The following is a 25195-nucleotide window of genomic DNA, read 5'->3' on the forward strand; positions in this document are numbered from 1 at the left end:
TTTAGAACTATTGTACTCCTCCTCCCCCTTTCCCTCTTACTTCTCCTTTACCCCCTTTTTTTCCCCCCTATCAACCCTTGCTGAGAGTAAGGGGGTCTCGTACTGGACTGGAAGTCTTCTGAGCCTTTGTCCTCCTGTCTTAGGTTGCATTATATATCCGTTCCTTCACCTCCTAGATTTTATTCAATTTATGTTATTCCTGTCTGTACATCACGGACCACTTTCATTTTGATTGCAAAATGCTTTGTTAAGCCACTTACAGGAGCATATTAATACTTTCTGTTCTGTACTGTTATGCTTGTTAAATCAAATTCTGAAAATGTAATAAAAACGTACTAAATGAAAAAAAAGCCTTATCCACTGAATATCTAATTATGCAGGCAAAACACATAATGTACAAGAACATGAAAAAGATATGTATAGTAAAATATGTGCTATTATGGCACCGGAGGATTTGAGTAGTACAATTTGGGTAGTCTTACAGGGGTGTAGAAAATGCTGATTTTTAGGGAGGATGAGTGACTTTTTATTCCAATCAACAGGCTGAACATGAGAGGCTACACTGAAGAGGATGCAAGCTGAGAACGCAAGACACAGACCAGTAAATTATTTCTCAATGTAAATTTATCCCTTTGGCTGGAGGTTTAGCATTAAAAAAGAGAAAAGTAGGCAATGGTTTAAAAAATTGTTCTTGAAATGTAAAACTTTATTGAAGCCAGAAAATATCGCTTTCACTATGCTTCTGTTGTTTCAACAGGAAATTTGTTGTTCTCCTACATACAAGCCGCCCTGTTGTTCCCCACCTAATCTCCTCTTGTCCAATCACAAAACACTTTGAGGAGATTTACTAAAACTGGAGCACTCAGAATCTGGTGCAGCTGTGCATGGCAGCCAATCAGCTTCTAATTTATTTAATTAAGCTTTGACAATAAAACTTGGAAGCTGATTGGTTTCTTTGCAGAGCTACATCAGATATTGCATTCTACAGTTTTAGTAAATCTCTCTCTCTGTATTCTGTGAACCCATTCAAGGGGCATATGATTTTACATAGAATCTTGCTGGCAGTAACATTGTACACATGTATTGTTTGTACTAACATTTATGTATATGTGTGCAGTGTATAGCGCAGATGTACCCTAATGGCCCTATTGGTTACTAGGATGCAATTGTCTCCTGTCAAATAGCACACCTAGTTGCTAGGTTGCAGGCAGCTTGTGCATGCTAGCTCCTTGGTTGTTAGGACACAGATGGCTCCTGCCGTCTAGTATCCTTGGTGTGTTAGGAAGCAGGCAGCGCCTGCCTGCTTTATGTTGTGGACCAATATACAGACCAGTGTGCATAGCCCCACATAATGCAATAATGCTCCATTTGGATCTACAAAAATTATAGATCGGAATGCAAATTCTTGTATGCCTGTGTGCACATGCTCCTAAAGAGAACACAAACTCTGGAAACTCCAGAAAAAAAGAAGCAGAGAGCAAATGACTTCTCACCAGTATTACCTGTGGTTTCCCTGCAGTTGATCTTTTCCCCATTTCTGACTGACCATGCCTAGCATCAAGGTGAGCATCTTGGTAGAGGAATAAGGCTTGTTTTCTAATGTTAGAGATTCCCTTAACTATCAATCTGATGACTGGCGGGGTAAAAGTTCAAGAAACAGCAGGAGAGGTGATCAAGCAGGGAGTTACTTGCAGTACAGATTCCTCTCCAGCAAGCAGCTCAGTTGTGACATTATCAAACCTCATTCCAAATCTACTACGACTAGCAGCCATGGGCAGCAGTACCGCTCACACTGCAAATTAACAGCTATGAGGCTGCAGGTACAAGAGTGCCTAAACATACCCACATACCAGGAGCTGCAGGAATGCAATAGAAAAATTCAAACTTTCAGGATACGGCTTTTAAATCCAAAATAAAAAAATGTAATATATTCCAGTTACTAGTCCTTGGTATGGTGGCTATATTCGTTTTTCTTTTTTAAAGCTTCCTTTGCTTTATTTTCACCTGGTAATCCTGTGAATATTACACCTGCTCTACAAATATGGAATACAAACATGTCCTGTGAATGCAATGAATGTTGCGGCTGTGTGGAGCCCCACACAGCCATGCTGTTTTTAGGAAGTGACAGCAGGTGTGGGAAGAAAAACCCTTGCCTGCTGTCACAAAGGGGGGGGGGGGGCAGAAGCTGGAACATATTAAAGGATCAGTTCACCTTTGGAGCATGTTACATGTTTCACTCGTATTTAGGGTTGAGCATGTCATAATTGCACAGTTAAAGAGATTGTAAATCTAAGATATGAAATATGAACAAAGCATATCCCTCTATAGTTTGTACTAGTTTGTCTACGTTTTTTCCCTAACCCAAAGTGAGCATCCACTTTCTGCACTAACCATAAGTGAAGCTTTTTACCTCCACTTAACCTTAGTGAGCTCTGCACTTCTTTTTATTTATCCTTATTGAGCCCCCTGCTCTTCTCCATTTATCAATAGTGAGCCCCATCCTCTGCATTTACCTTACACAATCCCAATCCATACACTTACCATTAAAGTGGTTGTAAACCTCAGATATGAAATATGATCAAAGCATATCCTTCTACAGTGTGTACGTATCTCAATTCAGAGCACTAATTGTCATTTCTGTCTGCTGCCTCATCCCTCTGCTATCACCATGAATCCCTTCTGACAAGTTTTCCTGACACCAAGAGAAAAATGGAGACAGGCAAGGGACCTCCAGCAGATTGACAACCTCCGCTCTGTTCCTATGTGCTATGTGAAGGGGGGGGGGGTGTCCCTTCCCTCTAATCAGCTCTTAGAGTTCTCCTCACTGAGCTCTGCAGTGTGTAATTTCATTTCTCCACCTCTTTTTTTCTGAACTCTTGAACGGATGTAGCGAAGAGGAGACTGCAGGTACAACTTAAATAGGAGGACTTGTTTCATCTCTGTGTATCACCTGAGGCCAGTCATTTTACTGGGTATATGTAAGGGTTTACAACCACTTCAAAGTGGTTGTAAAAAGCTCAAGGTTTTTTACCTTCATGCATTCTATGCATAAAGGTTAAAACCCTTCTGTGTGCAGCAGCTCCCCTCTAAAACTTACATGGGCCCCTTTGTGATCCAGCAATGTGAACAAACGCCTCGGTTCTCCAGGGACTCTCCCTCCTCTTTGACTGAGACAATAACAGGTGTAATTGGCTCCCACTGATGTCAATCACAGTCAGTGAGCCAATGGACACACAGAGCGGTGGCACGGGGCAAGCCTGCTTGGGTGCCGCCATAGCAATCTATTCATCAGGAGGGAAGGTCCAGTAGCGCCAGCAGGGGACCCAAGAAGAGGAGGATAGGGGTGAGTCTGTGCAAAACCATTACACAGAGCAGGTAAGTATAACATGTTTGTGGTTTTTTTTTTAATTGCTTTTAATATCACTTTAAGGTTGCAAGTTGTTACAGCAAATCCTGATTTATTGAATTCTGGACCATTTTAAAAGGACAGTAAGAATAGTGCCTTACATTCACTTAGTCTTAAACTGACAATTTCATAATTATATGCATCAATGGCAATCTGTTTAAAGGTAAAAAGACAAAAGAAGTATCAAAAACCTGTATAGGATTCCTGTGCACATGCCACATCTGGTGCTTGACATTATTTGGACTGCAACTTGAATGAAATAGGGAAATGGGAAAGCTGACACTTATAAGGTACATTTGACAACCCCAAAGCCAATTCCAAAAATGATTCTATCTGACTGATCTGATTCCAATAATATTTTGATGGAAATACTTTTCTTTTTATCTAATCTCTTAGCTCTCTTTCAAGCTTGGCAATCATGCACCAAGTTAACTGCTACCCACGGTGGCACAAAGTCACTCAATTTCTAGCAACAACCATGTCCGAGAATAAGAACCATCATTGCCACTAAAGCAGCTATATTTTAGATGAAAACCTCAGACTATTAAATGTCAAGGCCAGCTTACTTTTTCAAATGCGCACTGCAATTCACACAGAGGCCCCAAAGGCAATATTCATGCCAAATGGCAGTTGTGTCATTCCTCATAATGAATAACAATTTATAGAGAATGGATTCCGACATATTACTTATTCAACACTTCCAATGTGTTTTTTTTGTTGTTTGTTTATTGAGGTTAAACCTCTTGAGCTTAGTTTATTTATTTATTTTCCTATTGTTGTTGGGTTGGTTTTTTCTTTAACTTTTTTTTAACTCTTGGCTTTTAATGTTAGATCAAGGCTTCTTTCTTTGTTTTGGTAAACTACGGGCCACGGCACAGAAAGTCTTAAGTTATTCTTCCACAAGGATTTAATAGCTATTGAGTAGATTTTCCACTCTGTCAAAAGCAGTCAACAAGACTAATTTATCGTGAATGGCAAAGACGCACAAAGGTGAAATTTTTCTTCCTCTGTCTTATGTATAATATTTTGTTTTGCTTCTTTTGTTAAGGCATTTGGATTGTAGATTGGGAACCTTTGTGCTTTTCTACGTGCTGCATTGTGTGCAACAATTTTACAAAAATATAAACTGCAAGAAACAATTATACTGTAAATGCTTTTAGTTAGAATAAGACTGAGTAATATAAACACACGTCTTTGGATTGATATGTTAATTTTTAAACTATTATTCCTATGTATGGGAAAATATTTGAAAAAAATTAAAGGAACACTTTTTAAACAGAGTATAGCATCAAGTCAATTAAACTCCTGGGATATTGATCTGGTCAGTTAAGTAGCAGAGGGGGTTGTTAATCAGTTTCTGCTGCTTTGGTGTTAATGGAATTAACAACAGGTGCACTAGATGGGCAACAATGAGACAACCCTTAAAACAGGAATGGTTTTACAGGTGTAGGCCACTGACATTTTGATCCCTACTCATTTTTTCTAATTGTTTTTCACTAGTTTTGTATTTGGCTAGGGTCAGTGTCACTACTGGTAGTATGAGGCGATACCTGGACCCTACTGAGGTTGAACAGGCAGTCCAACCCCTCCAGGATGGCACATCAATACGTGCCATTGCCAGAAAGTTTGCTGTGTCTCCCAGCACAGTCTTGAGCATGGAGGAGATTTCAGGATACAGCCAGGTACTCTAGGAGAGCTGGATAGGGCCGTAGAAGGTCCTTAACCCATCAGCAGGATTGTTATCTGCTCCTTTGTGCAAGGAGGAAAAGGATGAGCTCTGCCAGAGCCCTACAAAATTACCTCCCAGCAGGCCACTAGTGTGAATGTCTCTGACCAAACAATCAGAAAGAGACTTCATGAGGCTGGCCTGAGGGCCCAACATCCTCTAGTGGGCCCTGTGTTCACTGCCCGGCACCTTAGAGCTTGGTTGGCATTTGCCATTGAACACCAGAATTCACAGGTCTGCCACTGGTGCCATGTGCTTTTCACAGATGAGAGCAGGTTCACCCTGGACACATGTGGCAGTCGTCAAGGGGTCTGGAGAAGCCATGGAGAATGTTATGCTTCCTGTAACATCGTTCAGCATGACCATTTTGGTGATGGGTCATTGATGGTCTGGGGAGGCATATCAATGGAGGGACACACAGACCTCTAAAGGCTAGACAATGGCATCCTGACTGCCATTAGATATCAGGATGAAATCCTTGGACCTAATGTCAGAACCTACACTGGTGCAATGGGTCCTAGGTTCCTCCTGGTGCACAACAATGCCTCATGTGGTGCGAGTATGCAGGCAGTTCCTGGAGGATGAAGGAATTGATACCTTTGAATGGTCCCCACGCTCACCTGACCTGAATCCAATAGAACACCTCTGGGATATCATGTTTTGGGACATCTGACACTGCCAGGTTGCACCTCAGACTGTCCAGGTGCTCAGTGATGCCCTGGTCCAGATCTGGAAGGAAATACCCCAGGACACCATCCGTAATCTTATTAGAAGCATACCCCGATGTTGTCAGGCATGCATACAAGCATGTGGGGGCCATACAAACTACTGAGTACCATTTTAAGTTGCTGCAATGAAATTTCAGCAAAATGGACAAGCCTGCTGCATCATGTTTTCACTTTGATTTTCAGGGTGTCTTTAAATTCAGTCCTCTGTAGGTTGATCATTTTCATTTCCATAAAACAATGGAGCATCCTTACATTCCTAACACATTATCCAATCCACATCAGTATAGATATCCAGCATGATATTTTTTCCCCATTGAGATCTGATGTGTTTTCAAATTGTTCCTTTAATTTTTTTGAGCAGTGTAGATCATTCTACTATTTGTTCATGAGGATTATACAGTATGCTCTCCGGCCACTTTATCAGGTACACCGGTTCAATTGCTTTGTAACACAAATTGCTAATCAGTTAATCACATGGCAGCAACTCAATGCATTTAGGCATCTATATGGGCTACAGAAACAGAAGACCACACTGGGTGCCACTCCTGTCAGCTAAGAACAGGAAACAGAGGCAACGATTCACACAGGCTCACCAAAATTGGACAATACAAGATTGGAAAAACATTGCCTATTCTGATGAGTCTTGATTTCAGCTGCGACATTCAGATGGTAGGGTCAGACGTTTGCTTAAGCAAAATGAAAACATGGGTCCATCCTGCATTGTATCAACAGTTCAGGCTGGTGGTGGTGTAATGGTGTGTGGAATATTTTCTTGCCACACTTTGGGCCCCTTAGTACCAACTGAGGATTGTTTAAATGCCACAGTGTACCTGAGTATTGTTGCTGACCATGTCCATCCTTTTATGACCACAGTGTACCCATCTTCTGATGGCTACTTCCAGCAGGATAATGCACCATGTCACAAATCATCTCAAACTGGTTTCTTGAACATGACTATGAGCTCACTGTACTCCAATGGCCTCCATAGTCACCAGATCTCAATCCAATACAGCACCTTTGGGATGTGGTGGAAACGGAGATTCGCATCATGGATGTGCAGCCAACAAACCTGCAGCAATTGCATGATGCTTTCATGTCAATATGGACCAAAATCTCTGAGGAATGTTTAAAACACCTTGTTGAATCTATACCACCAAAGAATTATGGCAGTTCTAAAGGCAAAAGGGGGCCAACTCCGGTACTAGCAAGGAGTACCTAATAAAGTGGTATCGTTTCCTGTCTGGTTCAAACACCCATCGCCACAATTTAGATGGGGCAACCTCCTGTTCATTACACATGGTGGGTGCTATTTATAAAAATTAGATATCTTGAAGCCTGGCTCACATATTAAGGGACACCACCACTTATATCTGGCCATCAGTGTTGGGTAGAATTTGCATGAGCTTACCAGCAGACATCACACAAGATAAAGTTAACCAATCATCTACAAATTGTACTTAGGGCAGCAATTTTTCATTTCACAGGTGCCAGACTTGATACACAAACTACTACCTCCCTGCAGAAATATACAAGCTGTGTTCAAGTCAAACCAGGACTTTTAATTTTACAGGTATACAAAGGGATGATAGTGTGGCGGTACTACATACAGTAGTAAGTGGCAAGTGTATCCTATTACTGATAGGCAGCACACATGTTGCAGGCCAGTCCAGAGACCATTAATCAAGATAGCAGACAACAGCATTAGTGCATACATGGAAAAGCATGTAGTAATGAAGTTTCTTGTGAACAAATGCATAGACTTCAAGCACAGTACTGTGATGTGAAGATCAGCTGTAGTAAGACATTTGAATTGTGTAAATGTTTCAAAGATGGCCGTACATCCATCAGTTATGATCCCAGCCATGGTGGTTCTTGGCCCACAGCAGGCATTCCTGTGAACATTCAGTGCGTAGAATGCCTGATCCTGGAAATTCTATGCATAACTTGTAATGAAATTGTGCAAGAGACAAATGTTTCTGGGGGAATGGTAAACACAATGATGACTAAGTGAAGCAGGCTATCCTAGAATGGTTCGGGAGTACTGACAAATCAAAGCTTTCTAGGCGTTAGTTAAGTGTATAAATGTTAAGTGTATAAATGCAGTGGAGTATGTAAAAAAATAAATGCAGTTTCCACACCTTGCAATTTGTTCTTTTTTATATAAACTCACAAGTCCCATTTTGATATGAACCCCCTTGTACAAACCAATGTCCAGGTCACATAACGCTGCATTCTTTAGTTTTAATCTCAACATTTATTTAAAGTTCATAATGGCTCCTCTTACATTGTCACTCCTGATGGACATGATGGGTTTACTCCTCAGCCAGGGCTTAATCACCCTATGATTAAGAACTAACAGAGAGTGACATGCATCAATGAGGAGTCATGTCTGGCAGAAGTTACAATGTAAGAAGAGCCATGTAAGCATATTGAATAAAGCTTGTTGAGACTGAGAAGAAGAAGAAGAAGAAAAAAAAAAGCGGTGTTCAACCTGGACATATGTCCATCTATAAGAGAAGCCAACGTATTTCGGTTTGTAAGCAATCACACCAAATTAAAACATGCATTTTGGACATATTTGTCCTTCAAATAAAAAAAAGTTGATGCTACAACAATTCTTTTCTATGAAACTTCTTTTGTGATAATAAAAAGCTATGGATTGGCTGCAAAGGCAAACTGTGTTGTGTGTCATCTTTTGACACAGATGAAGACTAGTTGTGACTGTCTCCTCCACACTCCCTGAGCATTCAGTTAATCAGATTTACAGGGCATGATGGTGCTACTGGTTTATCAGAGCATACAGAGCAAATGAGATACATGAGAAGCAGATCATTTAGGAGAGTTTAATAGACTTCCTAACCTCTCTCACAATTATCTTCATCACTCCCATCCACGCAGTCATGGACTCCATCACACAGCCACCTGATTGGGATACAGTACGCTCTGTTCCTGCAGCGGAACTGGTTCTCTTTACATTCCATTACACAGTCCAGCTGTATTAAAGGAAAAAAAACACTCATTAATCATCTTGATATGTGAAACAATCTAAACAAGATAGAATCACAAAGGTGTTGTTTTTACCTTGGTAACATTTTTCATATACAGCTGGACATCAAGCAAAAGCTAAATACACAAATTAAATACATATTTTGAAGCTATTTTAGTTTCTAAAGGATATGTCATTTTGTCTGGCCATTCATGATATTCTCAACTTTCCAGGCAGCGCAAGCAGGTGACCTGGCTCTTTTCTATGGCAGTTAAGTACTACAGATTGGCCATTTCTCTTTCCCTGTGAGTGGACAGTAAAGGATGGACAACCAGCAGGGGGATGACTGCACACCATTGTTGCTAAAATCCACAAGTTTATTGAAAAAATCTTTAAAAACTCCAAATAGCATGACACACAGCAAGAGCGACTGTTTATGTGTTTCAGGCCAATGGGTGCTTAATCACAAGATTAAGCACACATTGATGTGAAATGTGTCAACATATGATCTTGCTGTATAAAATGCTATTTGGACTTTTTTGATTTTTTTTTTTCAATAAACATATGAATCTTAGCAACAATGATGTGCAGTCATCCACCTATTAATTGTTCTTGTTCTGCAGTATGTGTCAGATCGGCACCTGTGCTTTTGGGGTTAACCCTTTGAGGACCAAGGGACGTATTTGTCCCATGTTTGTAATTGCATGTATTATCTGATTAAGAGCTTAAAACTCTTTTTTTTTTTGGTTTGAGTCAAAATATTAGTTCTTATCAACAAACAACAAATGGATCTAGCTTTTTGCCAATTATTTCATGAAATGGCTTAGTTACAGCAACTGAAGTGTACAAACTTTAAAAACAAAAAAATTGATTCTCTTGGTCGTTCCAAAACCTTACGGTCCTCAAAGGGTTAAACAGAAGTGGACCAACCTGGTGCAATGTATAGCATTCTGGACAATAAAGTAATCCCTCTGCTCTTATTTCCATTACACATAGATAGGAAGGTTGGGGAAATGGGGTCCCTTTCAGGTTTTTCCCATCCCTTTTTTTCAACTAGTCTGGGCTATCTACACCTGCCTTATGTTTGGTTAATATTTAATGGAGGTGGGGTTAGCAGAAAGTTGAGAGCCGTTTCCAGCGAGGGTATACAGAGCAGGGGAGTCAGATTTTCCTCTGAGAGGGCACCCCCCTATGCATGAGCCTAGTAATTCAATTGACAGAGGACAAAAGCACCTTAGCTTGGGACATTATTGAGTACCTAATCCATGGTGAGGAGTTTATTCCAAGCATGCTCACTGTCCATATCTTTGGAATAGCTTTTGAGAAGCTGACAGTTCTTATTTTAAGAAAATGTGCTGATTACTATCGTTTATTTGAACTTTATAAATATTCTTTTATTGAAGTACAATGAAAAAGACAAGTTTATCCAACTTTTCAAAGGACAAGGGCTCAAAGTTAATGGGTATTAGCCAAAACTAATGGTACCAAAATCCTAATACAAAGCTACAAAATGTAAAGAAACAACAGGGGCAACAGTATTTTCATGGTATCAACAAAGACACAACATCAACTGATGGTTCAAACCATGGTATTATAAAAGAATATTATTATTTAAAACAGAGACAATAATTAAAAAGTCCCTCCTACTAGGCCAAATTACAATCACACCCTTGGCTGCATTACAATCACAGCAAAAAGACTGGCTGACTAAAGACTCCCCTCTACTATGGAATAACAGCTTTTTAGTGTGAGACAGCACCAAGGAAGGATGTGATTGTAATGCAGCCTAGTAATAGGAACTTTTAATTATTGTCTCTGTTTTAAAATATAATATTCTTTTGTAATAAAATTATGTGGTTTTAACCATCAATTGATGTCCCAGAGCTGTCACATGTTCCATCATACCTGGAAGTACTGGATATTTCCTTTGTTTTCCAGTGATGAACAGATTAATGGTAGAGGGGGAAGGGAGCATTTAAAGCAAACCTGTAGCTTTGCTCTGAATAGACATAGCATGGGGTTGCTTTAGTGATAAATTAGATGACAAACTTCATTCAACTTTTTTGGATGGGATAAAATTTTTATTCTTTTTATTGTACTAAACTGGACTATAATCCATCCAGTGTCTGTGAAGAAATTTTAGAAGACCTTGTTCAATTACCATTGTTTTTTTCTATTCCAGGATTGCTGTGTGTGATTCCTTCAACCCCTTCTATTTCCAAAAAGAGGAAATGTAACACTTATAGATAGGCATAGGTATCCATCACTCACCTCATCTGAGCCATCTGCACAATCATATTCACCATTACACCTCAGGTAGGCCGAGATGCAACCCCCACTGTTGCAGACATACTCGCTGGAAGAACAGGTTGGTGAAGCTGTTAAAAAAAGAACTGACATTAGAAATGTCCATCACATAATTAACAAATAACCCTAACTGTTCCCAAGGCCCATAAAGAATTAGTAATTATCAATAAAAAAAAGAAGATTTGAGACCTTCTTTGTAGAATGCTTTGATGCTAATAGACTCTTGATTGATGCTGTTTCTCTGTTACTTTCATGACATGTTAACGCTGCTGTGTAACTGGAAGTAATGAAGCGCACAGCCTTGTTTTCCCGCTGGATGGTTTTTATTGAATACATTATCATATATACCCCCATGTGAGTGCAATATTTTACTATTAAACTGGTTTTTATTAAGATTTACACTATGTGGAACATGTTTATTTTCCCTGAGAGTCAGCTGAAGTGTGGGTGTGGACTTAAGAAGCCTTTCAGTGGATTTCTCTCCTTCCTGATGAGATGATTGTTGAACCTGGAAGTGGAAAATTTTGTACCCAGGATACATTCTACACAAGCTCCTTTTGATTTCTCTTGATATAGAGGGTCAAACATAGTTGGTAAGAGTAAATCTGTCCTTGGTTGTGCTGGTAATCATGAGGATCTTCAAGAAGCACTATTGTCATTTTGAGTTTCAAGGGGACCTATTTTTTCATCTTTTCCACGTGGATATTTTTCTGTTTATATGATTATGCAATTTATTCATGTATGTTTATTGTGGTGTTAATTTTGGCAAAATTGGATTCACATTTTTCCTTCATTGAGATTTTAACGTACATGTATAATATATATATATATATACATATATACACAGTTGCAAGAAGAAGTATGTGAACCCCTTGGGAATATGTGAAGTTTTGCATGAATTGGACATAAAATGTGCTCTGAACGTCATTTAAGTCACAACAATAGAAGAACACAGTCTGCTGAACATAATACTACAAAAACATTAGATGTTGCCATGGTTTAATTTCACATAACATTAAACATTCACAGTGCAGGGAGGAAAAAGTATGTGAACCTTTGGACTTTATAACTGGTTGACCCTCCTTTGACAGCAATAACCTCAACCAAACGTTTTCTGTACTTGCAGATCAGACCTGCACAATGATCTGGAGTAATTTTGGACCACTCCTCTTCACAAAACTGTTTCAGTGCAGCAATATTCTTGGGATGTCTGGTGTGAATCGCTCTCTTAAGGTCATGCCACAGCATTTCAATCGGGTGGAGGTCAGGACTCTGACTCGGCCACTCCAGAAGGCGTATTCTGTGCTGTTGCAGCCATTGTTTTGTTGAATTACTTGTATGCTTTGGGTCATTGTCCTGTTGCATCACCCATCATCTGCGGAGCTTCAGTTGGCGGACAGATGGTCGTACGTTTTCCTGCAAAATGTCTTGATAAACTCTGGAGTTCATTTTCTCAACAATGACAACAATCTGTCCAGGCCCTGAGGCAGCAAAGCAGCCCCAAACCATGATGCTCCCTCCACCATGTTTTACAGTGGGGATGAGGTTTTGATGTTGGTGTGCTGTGCCTTTTTTTTCTCCACACGTAGTGTTGTGTTCTTCTCAAACAACTCAATCTTGGTTTCATCTGTCCACAGTATATTTTGCCAGTAGTGCTGTGGAACATCCAGGTGCTCTTTTGCAAACTTCAAACGTGCTGCAATATTCTTTTTAGACAGCAATGGCTTCCTCCGTGGTGTCCTCTCATGTACTCCATTCTTGTTTAATGTTTTCCTTATTGTAGATGTGTCAACAAAAATGTTAGCATGTGCCAGAGATTTCTGTAGGTCTTTAGATGACACTCTGGGATTCTTCTTTACCTCATGCAGCATTCTGCGCTGTGCTCTTGCAGTCATTTTTACAGGACGACCACGCCTAGGGAGAGTAGCAACAGTGCTAAACTTTCTCCATTTGTAGACAGTCTGTCTTACCGTGGACACATGAACATCAAGGCTTTTGGAGATACTTTTGTAACCCTTCCCAGCTTCATGCAAGTCAACAATTCTTGATCGTAGGTCTTCTGAGAGCTCTTTTCTGCGAGGCATGGTTCACATCAGACAGTGCTTCTTGAAACCAGTAAACCCAAAACAGGTGTGTGTTTTTTAAGGGCAGGACAGCTGTCAGCAACACATCCAATATCATCCCACTGATTGGAGTCAAGGTTGGCTCACTCCTGGCTCCAATTAGCTCTGGGAGAAGTCATTAAGCTAGGGCCTCACATACTTTTTCCTCCCTGCACTGTGAATGTTTACATGTTATGTGCAATTAAACCATGGCAACATCTAATGTTTGTGTAGTATTATGTTCAGCAGACTGTGTTCTACTATTGTTGTGACTTAAATGACGTTCAGAGCACATTTTATGCCCAATTCATGCAAAACTCCACGTAATCCCAAGGGGTTCACATACTTTTTATTGCAACTGTATATAGTGGCAGAGCGTCCCAAAGGAACCCTGGGAAAGTCCTGTTTGGGGCTTATAGATCTCCCAGGTTCCTGACCTATACCTTTATGCATCTCTGATGTGAGATCCAGTTCAGGATGTACCTATATCTGTAGGTAATTAAATTCACCTGGGACCTGTAGCCAGAGCTCTCAGCCTGTGGATAAGACAAGTTCTGTCTGTAGATCTGAAAGGTTGGTGGAAACTAGCTGTGTATGTTGTGGCTGATAAGTGGTAGGCTTGCCCTGTTTATTTTGGTTAAACACTGTACAGCACTTTGTATATAGTTTTGTAAACAGCACTAATAAACACCTTCCCTGTTTGCCACTAAACTCACTGGATTTGGTATCTGTGCCTGAAGGACTGCTTACCCCAGGAGGCATCCCCAGCTCACAATATATATGTATATATGTGTGGTTTTCACTTTATTTAGTTTAAGTAGTTTTCACAATTTTTCATTTCTCGTATAGCGTAACAGATAATTACTAATAACAAGGTCCGATGAATTGGATGCCACTGACTAGTGAGGGTGCAGGCTGGGGAAAGGTTCTTCCAGACCCAAAGCAAGCTGTAGAAATAGGAAGAGATAGTCCAGCCACCACACACCTTGACCAGGCTTCAGTGGTTAACAGATAAAAGCAGCCTCAGCTCAATTTATCCAAGCCATGCCTCCAACATGTTTTGCCACTGGGGATGGATTTCTACAACCGTTTGGTGAAGGCTCTTCAGTTACAGCAATAATGTGCCCTGTACACAAGAGCAGGTTCATGGTTTGATGAGTTTGGCGTAGAATAATTCAAGTGGCCTACAAAGAGCCCTGACCTTAACCTTACTGAACACCTTTAGGATTAAATGAAATGCCAGTTGTGAGCCAGGTCTTCTTGTCTAACATCAGTGCCTGACACGTTAAATACTCTTTTGACAGTTCCTACAGACAACATCCAAAACCTTGCAGAGAGCCTTCCCAGAAGGGTGAAGCTTGTTATCGTTGCAGAGTAGGGGAGGGGGAGGCAACTCCTTATTAATGTTCATGATTTTTATAAAAAACTTAGCAAGTAAAATCTAAAGGCATTTAAAGGAAGCACATTATTTTTTTAAACAAGATGACTGGTAAGAGGTATTTCTTTTAATTAGTGGTATTGTAGTTATAAGTACAGCTGTGAAAGGAGTGATGTCCGAGAGGTGCTTCATACCCGAGAAGCCTGTCTATCTGCTGGTATATTTATAAATACTCAGATGCTCCTATTATCCATAAGGATGTCACTAATGTGACATTTCTGTGATACAAAGGTGAGAGACGTCTTTTTGGGTAACTGCAAATTAGACCCTTCCTAAAATTATACTTTAAATTACTGGGAAAATGTATGATTATTCAAGTGACTTAATTAGTGCTTCCAGTGTTTCTCTATAGATATTTAGTACAAAAGCTGGCTAATTGAATATTAATTGACTGGATCACATTCAGCAGGTTTATTGTAGAAGAAGGGCCTGATAAATGTAGTTAATAAAGAGAAAGGAGATTTCCAGTCTAGGAAAATCACCAAGAGCCTCAAAGCAAATACTCAATTGTTAATGCAGAAGTTTAGTTTAGAAAGGAAAATCAATAGCCCCAGACATGTAAAAATAAATAAAGCAATTTCACTGCAATGTTCACAAACTTACATTGCAAGACTCACACAATACTCACTTACTAAAGCCCACCCCCCAATGTTTATCTTTAATGTTACTATATGCAGCCATTCTACTGAATCCAATGATGCTCTGTATTATTTAACCCACCTCCAGTGGTCATGAACCCACCTTCAGCCTGGGCTCATGGTACTACAGCACAAAAACAAAGAAGGGGGGTAACTAAGAATACATGGAGGAGAGAGGGGGGCACAAAAGGTAACTTAAGAGCAGGTAAGGGGGCTCTCTAGAGGAGAAGAGGAAGCAACTAACGATAAGAGGAAATAAGAAGGGTTTGCTAAGAGTAGGTGTAAGGAAAGGGGCTTATGTAGGTTAAGTTGAGAGAAAAGGGGGCTCAATAAAGTGGTTGTATACCCTTACATATACCCAGTGAAGTGACTAGCCTCAGGTGATACACAGAGATGAAACAAATCATCCTACATATGTTGTATCTGTTTATCTACAGCAGTCGTTCCCCATATCCATTCAAAATGCAGAATTTATAGAGAATCTCTAAGTTCTGAAAAGCAGAGGATGGGGAGATGAACTTACACTCAGTGAGGAGAGCTCTGAGAGCTAATTGGAGGGAAGGAACACACCCCACGTCACACAGCACATAGGAACAGTGCTGAGGCTGTCACCCTGCTAGAAGTCTCTCCCCTATCACCATTTTTCTCTTGGTGTTAGGAAAACTTGTCAGAAGTGATTCATGCTGATAGCAGAGGAGCGACGAAGCAAACAGAAATGGCACTTACTCTGGACTCAGATAAGTACACACTATAGAGGGATATGCTTTGTTCATATTTCATGTCTGAGGTTCACCACCACTTTAAGATTAACTGTATAGATAGGGGCTTGTGTAGGGTAAGTGGAGAAGATCGGGCTCACTATTGGTAAATGGAGAAGAGTAGGAGGCTCACTATGGGGAAATAAAGAGAAATGCAGGGCTCACTAAGGATAAAAGGAGATAAAGGGCTTCAATTATGGTTTGTGAGGAAGGAGGACACCCACTTTGGGTTGGGACACTATAAATTCCCTTACTCATTCAATAAGGCATGTCAGACTGAAATGAAACAATAAGCTGGATTGACTGGAATCAATCTGAAGGGGCCACATTACATCTACCAAAGGGACATTTGTAATAGGCTTTCAACAGTAGAATTACAAGGGGAGTGTAGCCTTTATACACTGGGCCCTTGTGTAGTATGCAATTTAAACAGACTGAGGACCACAGAGAAGGAGTAAGACAGCCAACTGTGGCTCAGGAAATAGCTGTCTGACATTTAGTTTTTAAGGCATTATAATGTAAAGTAAGCCTTCTCACCATTGCGTCACAAATCAGGTACATTATTCTATGTAGAGAATGCACCAATATGTGGACTGCAGAAATGTTTTCAATAACCACAAAAAAAAAATCTATAACTTTAAAGATGTACACTTAACATTTAAATCTGTGGGCTATGAGAATGAAATTGTTTTCAAAATATTCAAAAATAATTTTCTAACCAGAACAATCCAAAAGTGTCCTTGAAAAAGCTCATAAAACTTGCATTGCAACTCAAGATTTCTGCAATCCAGGTAAAGGCTATTTCACGGGAATCTCACTTTGCAAAACTATTTTGATTGCAAGGTAATACTTACAAAATAGGCTAAAAAATATAATGTTTTTTATAACAAATCTCTGGTTCAGTACAAGCATTTGAGTCAAATGAATATTTTGCTGAATGTCTTCAAGTTGGTACATTTAATTTGTTTTTACATTCCTTATCTGAGAGATGTGTGTAGCGCCCTGCTAGTTTAGGTAGGAGGAGCTAGACCCTAATGGCTAGAGGGGAGCTGATTAGCAGCTCAGGTGAGATAGTAAGAGGGGTAAAATTCTGGTCAGGACTGAGAGACTCTGCAGGTTAGCTCCTCTGGAATGTCCCCCTGCTCTGAGGCTTTCGGTGGAAGGCCTTGGAGGTAGTCCATTTGAGGAGTGGTTGGCTGCACTTTTGAGGGACCTTAGCCAATACCCAACAGAAGGCTTGGCAAGGGGCTGGAATCCTTTAAAAGTGTTGTACCTTGCTCAGTAGCAGGAGTGTGGCAGTGGGAGAGGAGTGAGAAGCAGGAAGATGTGAGGCTTGAGGAAGAAGGCTGCCAGGAGGCCTAGTGGGATGGGGCCTGTCTGTGAACCTGGAGCTAAAAAGGAGGAAAACTCAGGAGCCAGATGCCCTGCTCAGGAAGAATGCCTCCAGATTGCTGGGTGAAACAGAGTTTAAGGTAGTACAACTGGAGCTGCTGGCTAGCACTCCAACAGATTCTGTGTGTCAGAGAGAAGAAGTTGTGAATAGTTCAGGAAGTTGCCCTCATACTACAGTTCCCTTGGGCATCCTATACATCCTTAAACCCTATCCATGTATAATCCCCTCAATAAAACAACAAAAGCAACTCTCAAGGCCTGATTTCTGTCTGTGGATAAAAGCTGTGTGGAAAATGCATGCTGTGTGGGACTATAGGGGGACCCAAAATTCATCAGCAATCCCTAAGGGGGTAGTGCTACATGTGCATGCCTTGGGCTAAATAGAAACTTACTGTTAAAGTGGTTGTAAACCCTTACATATACCCAGTGAAGTGACTGAACTCAGGTGATACCTCTTTATTTGCAGCCATTTGTTCTGTACGTCCTTGTAAAACTCAGAGATGAAAATGATTTTTTACAGATTCACACAGCAGGAGGTGGGGAGCTGCAGTTACGCACTATACAAGAGCTTTGAGAGCTGATCCGAGGGAAGGGTCACACAGCCCTTTACACAGCACACAGGAAAAGAGCTGAGGCTGTCAATCACAGGCTGTGTGCTGTATCTCCCTCCCCATAACCATTTTTAGCTCTTGGTGTCAGCAAAACGTGTCAGAAGTGACTCATGCTGATAACAGAAACTCTAGACTGTAGAGAGAACTGACACTTAGTGCTTTGGAGAGAAGTAAGTAAACACATAGAAATATGTGCTTTGTTCAGGTTTCATGCTAAAGGTTTAAAACCACTTTAAAGAAGAATCTGCTGTTCAAAGTGTTTGTCTTGGCTAGATAAAAGTAAAATAAAGAAAACATATTTAGTACATCTCTGCAATGTATAAACTTTTTACTGTTTTCCCATTGCAATAATGCTGCCAGTATAAAAAAATACCTATTGTTCCTGCTAGAAATCCCAACTTCCTGCAGTGAGCTGACAACCCTGCCTAAAATGCAAAAAGATTTGTCACCTCTGAAAAAGTTCTTTTGTGCTGACTATTGAACATCTCCCTGTTATCTAATGGTGACAAGGAGAGGAGAAGTATTCCGCAGTCTAGAAGGGGAGAAGTGGGCAGAGTTGACAACTCTATTTTTTACTTCAGTGCTGCACAGGCAGTGTTATTTGGTCCACTACTGGGAGTTAGGAGAATGCTGGATTTTTGGCAAGCTGTCTATTTCTTCCTATTAGGCCGATGACAGTGAGACAAGGATTAGGCTAATAATCTAACTGGACATGGATTCCTACCCCCTCATTCCCCATTGTATCTCATTAAATGAACAGGTTGGGGAAGGCACAGACCAGTTGGGCTATTTCCAATAAGCATTCCAATCCTTCACAGTTTCCAACTCACACAAACATTTTCTTATCTGTAGTTTCAAGCTTCTTTTTAAGGGCTCTATTCAAAAAGTAGTTGTTTGACGGTAGTATGGCTAAACTAAGGATGTTTAAAAGACCTTTTAAAGTCATAAAAGAGAAGAAGAAAAAGCACCTACTAATAAAAACATAAAAACATAAATGTGCTTTATAAATGTGCATTGCATTTCAATGGCTTCAAGATCTCTAAGCTAGTGGAGCTCACAATAATGCCTCGGTTAGACTAGTGGTTGGAGGGCAGCAAAAATGTGCGCTTGAGTTTTTGCTGCCTGCCAACTGCCCCCCCCCCCAATCTGCAATAGGCAGCAGACAGGGTTGTTTTCACACCGCGGCCACGTTGCTTCACGGCCGTGTTGACCCGACATGGATTGTTCGGAGGGCAGCAAGCCTACCAAATGCTACACGTGCAAGTCAACAGGGAAGCTCCGCAACCATGTGCAATGCACGATGCTGCTGCTACACAATTGTCAGAAATGGGGTTAAAATAGGCGGTGAGGAGGAGTCGCATCTCTTCCTCATCACCTGTCAGTAGCCTCTGGAGCAAGATCCTAATACAGAGGGGGCTTTAAAGGCAAGGAGAATTTAGACGCATGTCTAAATCTAAAGCCTTGTACACATGATGAGATTATTGGACAAATGATTGTCTGTTTTTTTTTTTGCATGCTAGTCTCCATATTGAAAACGAAGAGGTTACTCAACTAACGAGAATTCTCATACAACAGAATAAAATGTAGGAAGTGATATAATGTATTGTTTTGTATTTGTATTGTATTTTCAGATGAAAACTACTGATTAAATGAAAATCATACAATCTGGTTAGGCAGAGAGAACTCCATGTGGTAACCACAGGCTCCATACCATGGCCTATATTTTATAAATGGGCTGTAAATTGTATGTGTAATCTTTCAGAGTATAATGGACAGAGGATTGCAATAACCACTCTCTATTTTACAAGCTCTTAAATGTTTTTTCACTCTTTTAACAGCATTGTGTTTAATGCCTGCCTAAGGATAATGTAAGAAATTCAAGTGTTAGTGTTTTACTTCTCTGACCCAGCATGGGCTTATGTTTAATATTGCCGTCCTCACCCTCTCTTTGGAAATACTGTACTCTATTTAGGAATGAACTCTAAAACAGTCAGCTGTGTTGAAAAGGTTTTTACTCTAGAACCCTTAAATCAATTATTTCAGTACCCGGCTCGCAGTTTTTCTCATCTTCTCCACCTTTGCAATCTTCATGGCCATCACATTTCCACTTCGCTGGTAGGCATTGACCGGTGGAACACTGGAACTGGTCTTTTGAGCAGCCATTCTCACAGTTTCTCTACCCAAACAGACAATGAAAAAGAAGAACTCAGTGACCTAATTTTAATCCTCAGAGACAGCAAGAACAATGCAATAAAACTGAAAAATGGAACACTGAACTTTATTCTGAAACACAATACATTTTTCTGAGATTTTTTAAAAAGAGAATCTACATTATGCTGCCTATTTTTTTAACTAACAGTGGAGAACTGGTGAAGCAAAAATATGTTAAAAATGTATTTCTGTTGTCTGGAGCATCCAGTGGAGAGAAGTTTCATTTACAATTATTAATACCCAAAAAAAAGAAAAAAAAAAAAGAAAGAAGCTTGAATGTGGTTCCTATGTACAACATGTATGACCAAGCAATTGACACTGAACTTTCGGATACAATAAGAACCCACTCACATGGGCGTATAAAATTCCAAGTTTAGATGTGTTTTGTGTGCATCCAAAGCCAGCCATGGAGGTTCGAATCTTGGCTGGTTCAGCAGGGACCAACTGAGATTCAAGCCATTTATGGGCAGGCTGATTGTACCCAAGATGATCAGACGACTTGGGTATATCCAGCCTGTCGGATTTTTACATGCGATTATTGCCAGTCACTATAGCCGCTAGCAATAGTCACTGTATCCCCTGCAAGGAAATCCCCCCTCTCTTTCCCAGGAGAACACAATGGCTCTGTGGGAGGGATTCCCCCATCAAGAATAACTATTTTGATGGGGGAATCAAACTATTTTCTTTTCTGTAACCACAGATGCAGGAAAATGCATCCTCTATGGCCTGCTTTACACAGCACTATAAAAATCAATGGGACCATACAGAGAGTTGCGTCTACAAACGACAATGTGCACCGCATCTAACAAAGTACCAAAAAAAAGTAGAACACAGCTGAGTCCAATGTTTTATACAGGACCTTCTGTTGGCTCTTCCAGGAAGAACCTGTGTTCCATGTGGAAAATACACATCTGCCCATGTGAATGAAGCCTATGGGTCAGAGATAGTCAGCAATAACCACATGCTCAATAAACCACATCCAAAATAAATTCAAGATATGAGATAATGATTTAACCCCTCCCCCTAAAAAATTTAATTTGATCAAATTTCACACATTTATCAAAAATCATATTTAATTTGGCTTGGAGGGAGGAGTTAAATCACAGCACCAACCCATATTTTGAATTTATTTTGGATGTGGTTTATTGAACTGATTACTCACAGTAAGTTGGTAGCACGTAAATTATTTTTTTAACCTGATACAATTTAACCAGCAGACTTTGATGTTTACATTTTGAGGTACATATCTGGGACTACGATAATTATGTAAAGGTTGGAAGATTTCTGGGAAATACATATTTTTCAAATGCTACACTATTTCTTCCTAAATCGAATATAGAAAAAAATATTTATACAGTATATAATCAAAGTAAAACCTTATTTGTTCCCAAAATAATGATACTGTATATAATATGTTGGATAAACAACACAAAACTGAAAGATATGAGGTGCAAAACTAAGACATTAATGGAAAAAAAAAAGAATGCTCTAGGACTCAAGGGGAAAAAGGCCAGAATACTCAAGTAGTTCAAACCCGTTTTATCCAATTAATAAAACATTTTGCTGGGAGTTGGATTTTAACACCATATTTTAATCTTAGCTAAAAAATCAATATGGAATATAAATAAGTTCACCTATAGTAACATGTTACACCCGTACTCAGCACAGCAGCTTCTCACTCCCCATCCCCCCCCCCGATCCCCCATTTTGACAGTGGGTCAGGGATCCTCTCCCTGTACCCATTGTCACAATTTAAAAACAGCATAGCCATGTGGGGCTCCAAATGAATGAACTACAAGTGCCGTCTGCCACTGTGGCAGACAGCTTGCAGTTCTCAATGAACTGCAAGGGCACTAGAGAGCGTTCTTATAGCTCATTGATTCTTCCTTGACTTCCGTAACTGTGTGCCCATACTGGAAAGTCTGCAGGAGCCTGACATTGCACCCGTTATCTGCTGATCTCAGGTGCTCTGCTCTGCAAACTCAGAAGAAAAAACATAATAAAGGCATATTTTTTTACTTGAAAAAAAATTATTTTTTTTACAAAAGTGAACTTTTTTTTAAAAAGGTGTATGTATAAATACTGTAATTCTACCAGCACCAGGAAGCACCTAATCTTTTATTCTGAGATATAAAGACTTCAAATCCATTGCACCATTGCTACTGTGTGCTGCCCTGTATCTGCCTTTAATGAAATTTGCTCATTTACCAAACAGCAGCATTTGCCCACCAGGATGCAGCTCAACTTTTCTTTTCCGTGCTGGCTGTAAATGGACTCTTTGTCTACTCAAATGGCAGAAAAGCGTCTTTTTTTTCTCCTTTCCTTTCACAGTGGTAGGGAGAAAACACAAACAGAGCTCAAGGCCACACTTTATTTGCAATGAAATGAGAGGAAGGAATTGAAGTGCCATATTTCAATTTTTGCAATCTAGTTCACCGTTCTCTTGAGCCTCTTTAGAGGAATATATCTAGGCTTTCAGTAATATTCCAAGTGGCAAAAAAAAAAAAAAGTTGGAGAAGAAAAATTACTCTCCAAAAGAGAAATTTCAGAATGGCACCAGTAAAGTATATCTGACATTTTCAAGTTTCAGTGTGTCTATATCCAGGCCATTAATTAAAGTGGTTATAAAACCACTTTACATCCATGGACCAGTTATTTAAAGTGGTTATAAAGCCTAAACATTTTTATATTAATGCATTCCTTCCATTAAGGTAAAAAAATGTTTATGCATTAGTATCCCCCCCTTCACCCTTCTTACATTTACCTGAGCCCTAACTGGACCCAACGATGTGCCCATCTGCAGCTCTTCCCTCCCCTCACTTCATGGTCTCACTGACTTGGGGAGGAAAAGCCAGTGACAAGGGATTGAGGGGTGGGGAAGAGTCCCGCTGTCTATATCAATAGACACAGACAGTGAGGGGAGGAAGTGAGCCTGCATGAGTGCCCCCAAATAGACATCAGCTTTCTATGGGGGGACTCAGAAGAGAGGAGAAGCCAGGAGAGCCCGTGGGGGGCCTGAGAAGAGCAGAGCAGGTAAGTATAAACCTAAAAAAACACTATGAACCCTAACTTGAGTCATACACAAAATCAGCACATGGGACTGTGCTTACAATCAATGTGAAGTGTCCCTTGTGCTGTTGGCTCTGGTTTTAGTTTAAGTCCTCGATCCTTTGATCCCCCCACCCCACAGTCATAATCGTATGGTGCTGTGGGAATTAATACGTGCCAAGGGACCTACCATGAGCACTTGACAAGGGTGCTCTCTATGCTTGCTCTATCTGCCTCTCCTCCTCCATTCACAGGAAGACATACTATAACTTCCATCAATGAAAAGCAATCTATCAATTGAGGGGGTGGATCCAGGGGTGGACTGAAAACTCATGGGGCCCCTGGGCAATAGGGGATCATGGGGCCCCTGTGTCCTTGCCCAAACTCAAAAAAGCCTATGAAAAAGGTACCAGGGGAATCTCATGGGGCCCCCTACTGACCCCGGGCCCTCAGGCAGTGCCCGAGTTTCCAAATGGTCAGTCCGCCCCTGGGTGGATCTTTCATTCATCTGATTGTCATCCATTCATTGAGAGCTTTCCATTGATAGAAGATATACTACAGCTTCTGTGAAGTGAGGGGGGGGGGGGGTTGACATAAAAAGGGCAGGCATAGTCGGCACTCTTGATGAGTGCATATGACAGGTCCTCAGCTCACATAAACCCCATTGTACCAGAAAATTGCAGCTGCAGGGGAGTAGGGGGGAATCAGAGGAGAGAGGGTTTGAATTAAAACCACAACCAGCAGTGCAAAGGACATTTTAAACGGATTGTCAGCACAGTCCCTTGTGCTGATTTTTTTAAATATCTTTTGTCTAAACTTTAAAGATGAACTGAAACCTGAAAACTGTGCTCAAAAATAGGCAGTCAGAGGACAAAGGACTAGCCACCATTATTGTCCGTGGTCTCCTTGCAGCTGATCTTTCCCCATTACTGACGTACCATGCCTTATTCCACATTGTATCAGAGCCTCCAGCAAGGAGAACAGTCAAAATATCATCAAATCCCATTCCACATCTCCTAAAACTAGAAGTCGACAGCAGGAGTGAATCAGATTTTACACTGCAGACAAACAGCTATGAGGCTGTAGGTACAGGAGTACCTAGGCACAGGGGCGGACTGATGATTTGTAAACTCAGGCACTGCCCGAGGGCCCGGGGTCAGTAGGGGGCCCCATGAGATGCCCCTGGTACCTTTTTCATAGGCTTTTTTGAGTTTGGGCAAGGACACAGGGGCCCCATGATCCCTTATTGCCCGGGGGCCCCATAAGTTTTCAGTCCGCCCCTGCCTAGGCACGAAACTAATTTTCAGGAAATCAAAAAAAAAAAACGTTTTCTAGGGGTTTTAATTAGGCAGGGTCAGCATGTTTTTAGATGTTCTCTACAACATAGCAAATCATCACTTTTTTAGTTCAATTTGACTTTAATTTGTGCTTCTTAGACCAGTCAAGGTTTAGCTTTAACTTTTAGGTATTCTTTAAGTAGCAAACTACTTAAAGCAGAACTTTACTTTTCAGTCAACATTGATTATTTTTATTGCATATGCTGCAAGCATTAGTATATAGATAGGAAAGCACATCATGCTTACTAGTTTTAATTTTTTTTTTTTTACATTTCTTTAGTTTCTTTCACATTCCCAGATCTAGGCCAAAATGATGTCATACATTCCAGGAGTCTTCAGGAGGAAAGGAAGGTTTCCTCAGCTAAGCACACCTTCCTGCCTACATGTTTGAGCTAAGGGCAGATGGATTTCAGGAAATAAATGCTCAATATTTAATCTGCCCTTGCTCAAGATGGCCATGGCCAGTAATGTTGAGGAGTGTTTTTCAAAGTGATTTCTCAACAAAAT

General features: G+C 40.5%; 1 protein-coding gene across 1 annotated transcript in view; it reads right to left on the minus strand.

The window, feature by feature from the left end:
• LRP1B (LDL receptor related protein 1B) overlaps positions 1-25195 on the minus strand; it is a 2076109-nt gene that overhangs the window by 172148 nt on the left and 1878766 nt on the right. Inside the window, exons 69-71 of the mRNA XM_089653623.1 lie at positions 20139-20268; positions 11118-11224; positions 8721-8853 (exon numbers count right to left, since the gene is read on the minus strand). Coding sequence (XP_089509749.1) covers positions 8721-8853; positions 11118-11224; positions 20139-20268 — 370 coding nt within the window. The remainder of the gene's footprint in view (positions 1-8720; positions 8854-11117; positions 11225-20138; positions 20269-25195) is intronic.

This window comes from Staurois parvus, unplaced genomic scaffold, assembly GCF_062004578.1.
Source record: "Staurois parvus isolate SC_StPar_1 unplaced genomic scaffold, SC_StPar_1.0 ptg000716l, whole genome shotgun sequence".
Classification (NCBI taxonomy): Eukaryota; Metazoa; Chordata; class Amphibia; order Anura; family Ranidae; genus Staurois; species Staurois parvus.